The 14,541-nt window shown below is 35.8% G+C and overlaps 1 protein-coding gene across 2 annotated transcripts in view; it reads right to left on the bottom strand.

Moving 5' to 3' along the window:
• The window catches only part of abcc3 (ATP-binding cassette, sub-family C (CFTR/MRP), member 3), a 98,114-nt gene that overhangs the window by 74,884 nt on the left and 8,689 nt on the right, over positions 1–14,541 (bottom strand). For both annotated transcript variants that reach the window (XM_079851960.1, XM_079851959.1), the window contains exon 2: positions 571–744. In XM_079851960.1, the coding sequence (XP_079708086.1) occupies positions 571–744 (174 nt within the window). The remainder of the gene's footprint in view (positions 1–570; positions 745–14,541) is intronic.

Raw genomic sequence — 14,541 nt, 5'->3', positions numbered from 1 at the left:
TTGCGTGTAAATATTTCCTCAGTCCACGAGTTCTGCTGTTATCATGCGCTGAGCAAACATTAACACCCAGCATGCCTCAGGAAAAGTGTTCGAACGCAGCGCATCCACTACTAATATTTCTGTTTATTAGAATATTAAAAAAATGATCTTCTCTGTGATGATTTGATTGTAATTTATGTGCTTAACTCCATTAATGAGAATGGCACATTTAATCTAAATGTGTATATCAGATGTAAAACAGAGTTTAAATCATTCTTTTATGTATTTAAACTGTTATAGTGAACATGCACTGTATTTATGATTAGGACTCCTTAGAGTCCTTCATCAGCCGTCAGTCCCTCAGATCAACATCAGTGTCTCCAGAATACTCACACGCATGATCAGAGTTACTTGATATATATCATTTATTTATTTATTTATTTATTTTTGCTGATCCGATCCATGGCTCAAAAACCGTATATGATCCGAACCGTGAATTTTGTGATCCGTTGCACCACTAGACATTATGTTTGCATTACCTCATTGGGGACATTAGCAATACATTCTAAGGGAGATGCTGAGATCTCTTACCGTTTTGATTCTGTTTAATACAGACATCATGATGTATCCCCTGCTGTTCCTCCTGAGGTAGAGGATGTAGAAAGGTGAGGTGACCCACAGGTAGATGCAGGGAGCCCAGGGCAGGACCGTCAGCTGGAAGCATTCTGGGAGATCGGGCCGGGTGGAGTGTAGCGTGAGATTGGGCTGTTGAGGGAGCAGAAGCAAACAGCATGCTTAAAATCAGGAACATCAGCACTTTTATGATGGACAGATGCACTTTTATGATGGACAGATGCACTTTTATCGTGGATAGATGCACTTTTATGATGGATAGATGCAGGATAAATGCATGTTTATGATGGACAGATGCACTTTTATCATGGACAGATGCACTTTTGTGACGATAGATGCACTTTTATGATGATAGATGCACTTTTGTGATGGATAGATGCACTTTATGATGGACAGATGCACTTTTGTGATGGATAGATGCACTTTATGATGGACAGATGCACTTTTATGATGGATAGATGCACTTTTATGATGGATAGATGCACTTTTATGATGGACAGATGCACTTTTATGATGGATAGATGCACTTTTATGATGGACAAATACACTTTTATGATGGATAGATGCAGGATAAATGCACGTTTATGATGGACAGATGCACTTTTATGATGGATAGATGCACTTTAATGATGGATAGATGCACTTTTATGATGGACAGATGCACTTTTATGATGATATATGCACTTTTATCATGGATAGATGCACTTTTATGATGGACAGATGCACTTTTATGATGGATAGATGCACTTTTATGGACATTTTTTAATATAACTCTGATTGTATGCGTCTGAAAGAAGAATGTCATATACATCTAGGATGACTTGAGGGTGAGTAAATCATGGGGTAATTTTCCTTTTTGGGTGAACTAACCCTTTAAACAACATGATTCCATATACATTATAAACAGATTCCAGATTCTTCAGAGATGGAACAAAATACGGCGTGTTCCACATGTGATCCTGCAGCGCTCTTGAGTAAAATGTTCTACATGGAACCTTAAAGGGGTCCGTCGGGCGCATCATATATTGACACTTTTAGGGGTCTTTATTTATTTATCTAATTATGTTTTATTTAATTTTTAATTTTAATTAATTTAGGGCTGTGCAACGACTAATCGCATCCAAAATTAAAGTTTGTGTTTACATAATATATGTGTATAATTATTTTGTATACATAAATACACACACATGCATGTATATATTTAATAAAAATATGTTATTTATATATTATATAAATTATATATAAATATATATACAGTATATACATGCAAATATCTCAAATATATACATGCATGTGTGTGTGTGTATTTATACAGTATATACTAAATAATTATACATAGTACACATTATGTAAACAAACTTTTATTTTAGATGCGATTAATCGACACCACAATAAATATATATTTGATAACGCTTTGATTAATGAGACTTGAACAAACAATATTCCTCAGTGGCTCGGCCGTGGAAACGTCTCTATAAAAGAGTTGCGTCTCTAGAGAAGAGCTGTATTCTCTTATCGACAGCAAACAGAGCCAGGATTTCTTCTTCTTCTCAGAGATGCATGTTTCTCATGTGTCGTCGGGCTGAAACCCCACGAGGCGTCAGTCGGAGTCTCAGAGGATGAGGTTTGCGGTTTGAAGGGAAGACACCTTTCGCTGTGCCGGTGCAGACGTGGTTATAAAATCAAATGCACAAATCTGTGCATTTCTGTACGCTTCGGTCAGAGCCGAGTCTTTAAACTCAAGGTGAACGACTCAAAGACAGATGCAGATGAGACTGTGTTAAGGTCCTTTAAAACCAGTCCGTTTCTAATAGACACACAAGTGTGTTGGCTGAGATTTAGCTGCTTAATGTTAGGTCAGATTGTCAAGACAAAAATAATCAAAACAGTGATCAACTGACTATTAAACAAAAGGAGACATTATAAAGACTTTTTTAATTAATTTAGCATGCAATAAAACACCCAGACAGCAACATAGTGTCGGCCCAGATCCGGTACATGTGGATTCAATGCATGTGCCAGATCTGGACAATGAAAAGAGAATAAATATGCAAAAACATCATAAAAGTGATCCACATGAGTATATTGCAAGTCTTCTAAACAGATACAATAAGAGTTACAGACTGAAATGTAAGACATTGTTACAGAAAATCTTGACATCTGTAAGACTGGAGGAACTGGAAGAACTGGAAGAGAGAGCTACTCTCTGAGAAAACAAAGGAAACTAACATTTGAACTCTCTTGCTATATTACCATCCCCATTCGAGACACGATCACACGTGAGTTGATCACCTCCCAATTTACACATCATTCCCTTCACCCATCCCCACCTGAATTCACCCAAACATCTATATGGTTTAATATGAACTATTATCATACAGTGTTAGTTATACATGTTTGGTATCATTTGAAATGTCTCAGTGCGACTGGTAGAAAGGTCTCATTCCCACAAAAGTAAAGCAGAAAGGTAATGAGGTGTGGAGAGTTCAGAGATATCTGGTTAACAGCTGTGGGTGTGGCCTCATGTAGATCAACCCCTGTCCCCAGTAAGTCTGGGACGGTGATTAATGTAAATTCCCACTGTGAACTCATGTTTACATCTGAAAAGAGGTTTCTGCCTTGGTCTGAGTATTTAGGGAGATGCTGAAGAGGCTCGTGGCGATTTGTAGCTCAGATTAGCCCGAGATGCTGAGTGTATGTACTCCACATCATGTATTTTATAATGTCAGGTTCGCATCTTCTCTCTTTATTCCAGGGCATTTGATTTCTTGTACTTATTATCTTTGAACTGATTATGAAATTGGCATGATACATTTACCTGACATAACAAATTGTTACATTTGATTTTATTCCGACTGACTCTGAAATTGTTTTCCCAAGTAGATTAAACGGATTCGTATGTTCTGCGATTCGCAGGTCTGCGTCAGATTAGTGACGACTAATATTTGGCACTAATTCAAGTGCACGTGTTTTGCAAAGATAAGAAGTGAATTTCCATTTAGAACAGCAAATGCTGCTTGACCAACCTAAATTTTGGTGTGTCTTACCTCTGTTTTAATGTAATGCTACTTTAGATAAGTGTACGTAGGGAAACCACGGCATGGCCAATCCAAAGCTATTATAAGACAAGTAAAGTTACTTTAATTTCAAGTGTATGCAATCACGAGGGCTATAACAGTGTATCTTTGATTGTGTCAGCGTGAATGCGACCGATCTCAGGTATATAGCAATAACCTCTGTTTAGTGACCGAAGCTGGCGAGTTTGTGATCGTGAGACCCGCGTGAGGACCTCTGAGCGACATAGGAACGGGTAAAATATAAATAAAGAGTTAAATAGAACAATCAAATGTATTGCTAAACTATTATATAATTGACCAATAACTAATTGGCAAACTAACTTAAATTCGAGGTTATTGGATCGGTCTGCTGAATGCTTGAATCTGATTGGTTGATGAATGTTCTAAGGAGTTCAGTTATATTCAGGGAAACACACGACTAAAGTAGTTCCAGCAGGTTTTGACCGCATTACAGCTCCATATCACTACGCCAAATGATTTCAGTTATTTCAGAGGAACCAAATCCCACACTGACCAAGTAAACAATAGGATTTTTTTGCCACAAAATCACGTTTTATTATGTACGGAAAGCACATACTCTCTTTCTCCCAAACACACACACACACACACACAGTACAGACACACACTCACACAGAAATGTGTTGTCAGCGCTGCTCTGATGATTTTATCAGTAAAATAGTTCAACAACTTAAACTCTACATGACATTTCTCACTAGCGAGGAAATAACGGTGTTGTTCTTGAAGCAGATCAACTTACAGTTTCACTATTAGAGACGCTGATGGCGAACACTGTTGAGAGACACAGACTCAGGTCATTTTCTCTCTCTCTCACTAATAACTGCATTAATAACTGCATTAGAGGCTCATTCCTCCATTAATAGCTCTAAAATGATGTTTTGGAATTAGCAACGGAGGCTTGGGATGAGATACGCAAGAAATTAGTGCTACACACAAGAGCGTTTTAAAGACAAAAACCTGACAAATGGAAATTAGCTATATAATAAAATTAATAAATAATCAATTTAATTTCATCTTAAATATAGGCTATTTCATCATATACAGTGAAAGAGTAAGAAAAATTTGTGCACACGAATTATGGGTACATTTTCATGAGAAGTTCTCCTGTGACGAACAAATACGAAATAATCCACGCAATTATTAGTGATGAGACCCTTAACGTTCGTATAACTATGAATTTCCTGAAGCTCCTGTACTCAATCATTTTATCCCTTAAAACTCATCTTTGATCACCAAAATGACATATTTAAACGTTTTTTTCTTGAACAAAAAATGCCTTAAAATATCTTGAATGGAACTCGACACCCTTGCCTCATTTAGTATGCGTGGGTATATGGATATGCAAATGAGCCCCACCTCCACTCACTCACTCAGCTCAGAGATCCACTGGTTGACGATCACACGTTGATCTGATTGGTTACAAGGTAGTTTGTGACGTCAGAAACACCAGTGATTTCAAAGCGCTTTGGTTCACTGGTTCTTGGGCGGATCAAGGCCTTCAAATCACATGCATTTCATTCATCACTCATATTAATGCATTACATGCACATTACTCCATGCACAGCACTTTATAATAGCTTTAACGTATTTTATTCCATCTCACTAGCACAGCAGACTCACTCTTGTCTTTCCACATAACAAACAGTTCGCATCTTTTCATAATTCACACTCAATGTTCACTCTGAGCATCTTAACAAACATTTTTTTAAAGTCGGCATGAAGTGAAAGTTGCGCGAGTCTTCTTTAGTTGTCCGGTTCTGATCGAAAGTTTTGTTTGAAATACATGTAAACGAAATATGTGATTTGGATTACAGCTTTTGGGGTTAATTCTGTATATGAGCAAAGGTTTTCTATGAAATGAAAACTCAGTAAGTCTGCAAAACATGAAAAATGTCAAAAAACTTGACCAAAAAAAGGTGCTTTTAACAAACTGAAAGGCGATCACACACTCTCTCCCCTCGCTAAGATAAACACAGCTGCCGTCCGTCTGATCGTGTGTGTGTGTGTGTGTGTGTTTGCAGTCTAGAGCAAACCCAGATCCACTGATGTATACAGCGCTCACATGGAAAATAACGATAAATGCATGTTTCTATTCTAATACTATTCTATTTTCAGAAAGCAATATGCAAAAGGTGGCTATAATGCATTGCTGAGTTTAGCACTTTTTTAAGTAGATAAAAACATGATTTAGGCTATATATACAGATTATAAAGTGCTATTTTGAGACCACAAAAATATTGCTTTAACATTATTTTTGTCTTCAAGTAAAAGTACTAAAATCTTTCCTATCATGTAAAATCTAGTCCCTTGAATGGAAGTTTGTCTCCGACACAGAATAAAACATTTTAAAAGACAATTGTGACTTTATTTCTCTGAATTGCTAGTCTTTTTTCTCGTAATTCTGACTTTAAAATACGCAATTTTGAGATAAAAAGACGCAATTACCTTTTTTTTTTTTATTATTCTGTGGCGGAAACAAGCTTCCATTCCCTTGAAACAAGAAGCAAAGTTGCAAAAGATTACGTTTAAGTTTTTTTTCTTCTTGTTTTAAGTACAAATCTAATGCATCAAATGTCTGAGAAAACACTTAAGTGGAATTTAAAGATATACTTGTTTCCGACTGTGTTGTAGAGATAGTAAAGAATTGCACGTTTCATTGGAGGATTACAAGCATGCACGGTTCTCCTCTCGTTGAAGGAAAGCACAGATATGGAGTGTGTTTGCACGTGTTCAGACCCGTTGGTTTAAGCCACACCTTCATGAAGGCCTGCGCCAGATGGGCTGCGTTAACTTCCTCAAGCTCTTCAGATCTCAGGCAGTGTTTGCTTTGTGTGCCTGTATTCATCTCCGTCAGGCAAATATGCACACAGCATTAAGGCACACCTAGCAAACCAGACGCGGAGCATTCTTTCAGAGTTTACCGTTTCTGAGCCTCTGGACTCACGTTTATCCTATTGCCTGCATTATGTCGGCAACATATTGCATATATGCATATTGTCATGCTTCACAATATTTTCTGCATGCATTTTTGTTTAACTCTAGCAAAACGTTGTTTCTTAATGTTCCCTGAACGTTCAAAACACATTCACATTCTTGGTTATGTGAACATTCCATTTTGCAACGATCATGAAAATGTTACTTTTGAATGAACATTCCCAAACAAGTAACATTTAAAAAACGTTAGATGAGCATCCAAATGTTTAAGTTTTTTTTATGTATAAATAACATTTTGTTGTTAGTTCATAACTTTTGAGAGAATCTTGCCAGAACGTTCCCTGTTCACTTAGTCCTTTTTAAGTAAATAATGCTAGAAGACATAAAAAAAAAACGTTTTATGAATATTTATATTCACAGATTATATAATGTATATGGTGATTTCGAGAGTGCACAAGAAAAATGTTGCTTTACAATGATTTTTGTCTTTAAGTTAAACTAGTAAAATCTAAATAGAATCTTTACTTTGAAGTAAAATCTAGTTCCTTGAATCGAGAAGCAAAGTTGCAAAATATTAAGTTTCACGTGGTTTGTTTGTTTTCTTGTGTGTTATGAGATATACGCTTAAAACGTAGGAAAAAACTAATAAAATTGAAAACTATAGCCTTATCTTTTTTAAAAACAAGCAGTGAACTAAAGGCACACTTTCTGTCTTTGTAATGAAACTCCAAACACACCCTCACCATTAAACTGTTTAACAGTCTTGACAGTAACAGGCGCAGAGACAGATGAGAGATAACGTGCATTTCTCACATTAAACACAGAAAGAGCTGTAGAAACAAACACAAAAGCTTTTATCTCGAAGGAAACACCTCACTTCACACTAATGGGGTCCAATAAATATCCAGAATTACCAAAACATTCCTCGTCATGTCAGGAAGGAACACCAAATATGGCCGAATTCTGGCTTCCAGACAAGGAATTTTACAATGACTACATATGATTCATAATGTTTGGATAAATTGAGTGGAACATCGAGCAGTTGTGAGGAATTCTTGTAAATATTATAGGGGAAGATCTGATCTGAACCGCTCAACTGAGAGATAAAGAAGCACTTCTGTCAATAACACTGGATATGTACTATTTACAGTTTATCATATAAAAGTACAAATATTATAAATCCTTAAGTTTGTAAGATCTAATGCCTCGAGACTTTGATGAAGAATAATGCGCTCTAAAAACAACATTAAAATGGAATTTAAACCTGGAAATACAGAGAAATATTTTAGGTTGTTGTGAAAAACAATTTTAACTCAGAAAGTGCGAAATTTCTCAAGTAATAACAAAGAAATGGCAAGCAACACAATCAATTAAACATGAAGTTTTGAGGCAGAAAGATGAAAATTGTATTTTCTGAAATAGTAGAGTGGATTTAAACCCCGATTTTTGTCGATGTAAATAATGAAACAAAGATTTTAGAACTTTTACACTGGAAACCAAAGTGACACATTTCAGAGAAAAAAATAAATAAAAAATAAAACTATAAAATCAGCTGTCTGCATAAGTGTTCACCCCCCGTGAGCTAATCTTAGAGCTCATGTAAATCACACACATCTGTCCTCAAATAAACCTCAGATGTTCAGATACGCTTTATCTTTGTTTCATCTCAAAAATCAAAAACTTTAACCAGGGGATGCAGACTTTTGCAGCCGCTGAGCGTTGTTTGATCCCCTGAGTGTTCCCATACCCCGTTCCCAGTTCCCACTTCAAAAGCCCTATTCGTATTACCTGGTGACCTCTAGTCACGTGTAATAATTGCGGAGGTTGTCTGTGATCTTAATTCCGTGCAAATCAGCCATGTCTGTGATTTATAAAGTAAAAATTCCCCCGCAAATGACCGACCATATCTCTCCGAACACCGAGGTCCTGTGATAATATTCAACCCGGTCACACTAAATCAGAATCAGAATCAGAATCAGAAAGAGCTTTATTGCCAAGTGTGCTTGCACCCACAAGGAATTTTTCTTGGTACTGAAGCTTCCAGTGCACAAAAATGTGACCGGATTGGTTATCGCATTGCGATAATCGTGCAATTTATACGCGAAAATTTGTTTTTACGTGCATATGATACGCATGGGTAGGTTTAGGAGTGGTGTGGGCTACGTGTGTATTATACTCAATAAAGTGCATATCATATGCACGTAAAAACTCATTTTCGGGTATAAATTGCACAATAAACACAATGCGTGCTATACACTCTAAAAAATGCTGGGTTGTTTTAACCCAATTTTGGGTCAAATATGGACTAACCCAAACGTTGGGTTAAAAATGCAATTTAAAAATGTAACCCAACGGCTGGGTTTGTCCATTTTTAAATTGCATTTTTAACCTAACGTTGGGTTAGTCCATATTTGACCCAAAATTGGGTTAAAACAACCCAGCATTTTTTTAGAGTGTAGAGACGCATTTTTCTAGCAGGTCGTATATAATTTTTTCAAGGTTTTTGTTTCCTATGCGCTTTTTAGCGCAATTTTCCACCGGACAAATTGCGATTGTTAACTCATGATTTCTGTTCTGTGCGTCTGTGCGCACCAATCTTGCACTTCTATCTACTCCTCAACCAGACCACCTAGAGACTTCGGGTTTTCGGCATTATCTTAAGGAAGGTCTAATCTCGGGAACGCACAAAAAAAATCCAGGAAAAGATTTACTATCTCTTAGTGTTGTGATCCCATGAGGTGAGAAAATTGCGCTAAAACACTCACTGAGTTTTTATTACTTGTTTATCCATCTTTCACTGCGTTGGAGAGTTTTGATAGTATTTTGGGTGCTGGGTCATATCGCTATACATCATACAACTATACAATTTGCAGAACGAGAAAAACAAAAAGAATGATTAGATGGAGATGGATGACATGTATATCAGCTTGCGGAGAGGAACATTCTTCTGTTTATGATATATCATACAGCTAGACCTATAATAACAAGGCATTTCCAAGCAATAGCCTATTGACATCACATCCGGGAGATACGTCAGTAAATCCGAGGAAAATCACAGGCTTCGCTGATCCCGTGCGAATGCGCCACACGAAATTCAGATGTGGGGGGGTAATTACTAAATCACACGAGGTCCACAGATAATACTAATCCAGTGCGAATAGGGCTAAAGCTCCTCTTTATTGTTGCAGATTATCACGCTTATTATGTTTCTTGGTTTAATCTACAGCGCAAGAGGAGGAAAAACGGCCGAACGGAGCAGGAATAATTCTCTAGTGTGTAGCGATGGTGTAATTCACGGCAAAAGTGGCACAGTGAGGAACTGTTCAATTCTTCTACACTCAAAATGATTATTTTTGTCCTTGTTGCATAAGCAGAATCACCTCTATTGTTAATGTTTGTCTCTATGATTTCACACGCATGTATTCTTCCATTACAGGTGGTGTTAATGGCGCTTTGTGTGTTTTTGGGCCTGATATAGATGGTATGATAGCCAAGTTGATTGTACTAAAAAAAAATTTTTGTTGTTGTTGTTGTTTTTTATTTTTATTATATTATGAATCTTTTAAACCGAAAAAATTAAAAAATATTTTTTTTGCTATAGCAACAAATTACATTTGTTTCGTATATAAATATAAATGAAGCACAAGTCTACGGACAAAAGTTGTTAATATCATTAGAAAATCCAAACTTTTGACCAGCAGTGGAAATGAATCAGTTATATAGAAATCAGTTCTAGATGTAAAACACAAGTCTCAGCAGCGACAGCTCTATGTTTTCCGTCTACGGACACTTTGTTTGAAAAATACCAGCTGAGAAACACAAACTCTTCCCACTGAGAGTCTTCCCACACACACACAACACACACCACACAGGCCGAGAGACTGAGCAAACACACACTAACATCACAGTCTGCAACCGTTTCACATTTCCAGTCATCGGAAACTTCTATTAGTGGTGAACGGAAGCTTTTTTGCATTCTTTACATTTATATTTATGCATTTGGCAAACGCTTTTATCCAAAGCGACTTACACCGTGTCCTAACTACACGCGACGCGCGATAAAAGGTTATTCTCCACGTTAATCAGAGTGTTTGTCCTAACCAGGCGCGACGGCGACACGCGACGATTCTATTTTAGAAACGGTTTCTATTTTTCTGCGACGTCGCGCTGGAACAACAAACACAAAGTGTCTCAATGATAATCTCAGGGACTGTTTATGTGCTTTATTTAATATTAAAAGCGTGTAATGTGACTCTGAATATCATTTAGTGCTCCAGCTTTGTGGCTGTAAAAGCAACAGTGGATAATTCACCTCAGATCTTGAAATTAAACAAATGGAAACAAGAACGTTCAATGTGAACAAACAAGTGTATTCTTTGACAAAGATTGTTTTAGTAACTCAGCCTATGTATTTGAATAATGTTTAAATGGTGTAATATTTGTGAGTTTGATTATGTAGCGACTTGCGAGTGCCGTCGAGATTACTCTCTGGTGCTGCTGTGCACTCGCCGCGAGACTCCGCCCACACGCTGTTCTGATTGGCTGTGGGTTTTGATTGATTCGCAGTCGCGTCGCGTCTAGTGTGGACAGACAAATTAGCTGGAATCTTTTCACATTGCGTCTGGTTAAGACACGTGTTACATTGGATTTCAAACACATTTACATTCTTATCAGTTCTTTCGAACCCATGACCTTGGCGTTGCAAGCACTCTACTGTTTGAGCTACAGGAAAGCTTAATTCTTGTTCTTTTTTGCTTATTTGCTCCAATGGCAAAAGAAAAAATTCCAATGACTTTCCAAAAGAGGAAAAAAGGAAGGAAGGAAAAAGGTGGTAAAGATCACTCCCTCAGCTGTTAAGAAACACTAAAGTTTACAATGATTTCATGCCAAGTATATGTTATAAATACATTACATTAATACATTATAGTACATTTAATACAATAAAATATATGTAAAAAAATTAGCTAAATTTACAATGTTAATTACTGTCAATTATTAAAAGGACTAATAGATTCACTTTACAATCATTTCAATTTTGAGGAGTTTGAAAATGGCTTGAAAACTGATTTCATTTCCACTGCTGGTCAAAAGTTTGGATTTTCTGATGATATTAACAACTTTTGTTTGATAATTAATTTATATGTATATACAAAACAAATGTAATTTGATGCTATAGCAATTTAAAAGGTTCATAAGATAAAAAGAATAAATAAAAAAAACGAAACAATAATTGTAAGTATAATCAACTTGGCTACACTCAAAAAACGTTTAACCTTTTTTTAAGATTTACGCAATTTAATGAATAGTAAAAATTCCATCAAATTGAATTGCATAATCCTTACGTTATTAAATTGAATAAATTGAACAATCCTTAATCAATTATTCAATTCAATTACATAAGGATTATTCAATTAATTTTGATGGAATTTTACTATTCATTAAACTACATTCATCTTTTAAAAAATGTAATCTTATTTAACTTATTTTGATGAGTTAATGTAAAAACATATGTTGTCAACTTATTGGTCATATCATTTTTATACAGTGGACATATTATTTAGTTAGTGACTTAGTGACCAAAACTCTTCAAAGTAGCCACTATAGCCAGAAGTTTTATTTTTTGTAAATAATAATAATAATAATAATAATAACTGGTCAAAAGTTTGGAATAATTATGCTTTTTTTTAAGTTTTCAAACTCTCTTCTGCTCACCAAGGCTGCATTTATTTGATTAAAAATACAGTAAAAATATTTAAATATTATTATAGTTTAAAACAGCTGTTTTCTATGTGAATATATAGTAAAGCTGAATGTTCAGCATCATTACTCCAGTCTTCAGTGTCACATGATCCTTCACAAATCACTCTAATATGAGGATTTGATGCTCAAGAAACATAAAAAAATGCAAGTGTTCATGTAAAACCTAATCACAAAATGAATGTTTATGGTGCAAAAAAGTGGACTTTAGGCAAAGGATTAATGCTAGAAAAATGTGGAATGTGACCTCTTTAATATCCTTATGTTCCTCCAGTTCTCCAGGTACTTGCCCTACATTCTTAGAAAGCTTGTCCTGTACATTGAGATTGACTGCAAAGCCACTTCGGGACATGGTGCTTATCACAAGTTGCTTTTGTCACACAATCAACACCCTTTATATACTGTAGAAAGGCGGTTGCAATCTCACAATGCATACAGTGTTCTCAAAAACCTCAAACCACAGTAAGAGAAAAAGTATGGTTAATAATTATCGTGCTTCATGCTGGCAGCTGTACAGTAACACCAGACATAGCAACAGATATAGATCCATATATATGTGCATGCATGCATCTGACATAGATCAGCATTATATATCAAAAACCCATATTGGTTCACCACTAATGTTTGGTTCGCCCACAGATATTAACCTCTGGTGCTCTTCGTGTGTCGGTCAAAAATGGCCAAATGTTTATTTAATTTTTTCAATGAAATGAATGTACTATATTTAAGTTTGATAGTGTTTTTTTATTTAATATTTTGTATTTTTAGGGGATTTTATGCTACTAAATTATATTTACGCTGTATTTATAATCCATTTATTCACTTTTTGAGCAAAGACCTGAAAATTACATTTCTAACTTAAACTGTCGTAAATGTTGAATGCTTTTTAGAGCAACAGACTGAAGATTAATCTCTTTTTAAACTTGGCAGATTATTGCTGAAGTGAGAAAAGTTTAAAAAAGTGAACTTTAAAAAGTTACAGAATTGTATGTTTATTGTTATGCAAAAATACTATTTCCAATTTTTATATGAAATATATATTTTCAAAAACATGTTTTACCAAGTTTCGTATCATTCCGATAAGGAAAAAAAAAAAACGTAAAAATGTTCGGCCAAAAATGCCATAAGAGCACCAGAGGGTAAAGAGATTATCATGAGATCTGTAGTGCAGCACTCATTAGCTGTATTATTGGTAATATTCATGCACACAAGTGCATAATTAGACAGATAGGCTACTATCATTTACAGTGAGCTGTGTAAATATGATCCGTATCATATGAAATTCTCAGTAGGCGTAACACCAAACTCAGCAATCCAAACACGCATTCAGATTTACACAATGACTAGCAAAACAAGCCGACTTCAACAGGAAGTGTGACACAAGGACCAGCTTTTGCTTTCCAAACACACAGTGTTCGAGCACTATGTTTCCTTCCCAAGTTATCATAAGACACTGACGACGAGCCAAGCCTCTCGAGGGGAATTCACACCGCTTTAATGAGAAGTGAAACCCAAAAGATATATTTAGAGATAGAGATTTTCCCATTGTTAATAGGAAATGCAACAACACGAGGTCAATAATTGGCACATTTCTTCAAAAGTGCATCATTATTAGCATAACGCAGCACATTGTGCGTTTTTGCTCACGTGATTTCAGTTGCATGTGAAATGATCAGATTATATCGACTGGCAACAAATCAACACATTCTCAATCAAAAGTCATTTTGCTACATAGTAGTTTTACTGGTAACACTTTACAAGTTTCATTATTAACATTAGTTAATGTATTAACTAACATGAACTAACCATGAGCGAGCGGTAACACTTTATTTTACAGTGTCCTTGTTATTGTTACATGTAGGCTACTTATAGTAATAACTATAAATTAGTGCGGCACGATTAATAATATCGCAAGCGCAATCGCGATGTCAAGCCTATGCGATTATATGACGCAAAATGCTGCGATTTTTATATGAAATAAACAAATTAGGCTGTTAACGCAATTAACGTAGCATCTGTTAATTTCTGGCTAGTGTTACATGATCCCGCTCTTATTCATGCAAATGCTTTTAAAGCATTCACGCGCGACAGCGGCTGATCTTAAAGGGACAGTAGCCTACACAGGAGCCACTAATTATCTGTA

Source organism: Squalius cephalus (genome assembly GCF_949319135.1).
Source record: "Squalius cephalus genome assembly, chromosome: 19".
NCBI lineage: Eukaryota > Metazoa > Chordata > Actinopteri > Cypriniformes > Leuciscidae > Squalius > Squalius cephalus.
This window is presented reverse-complemented; position numbering and strand designations above follow the sequence as displayed.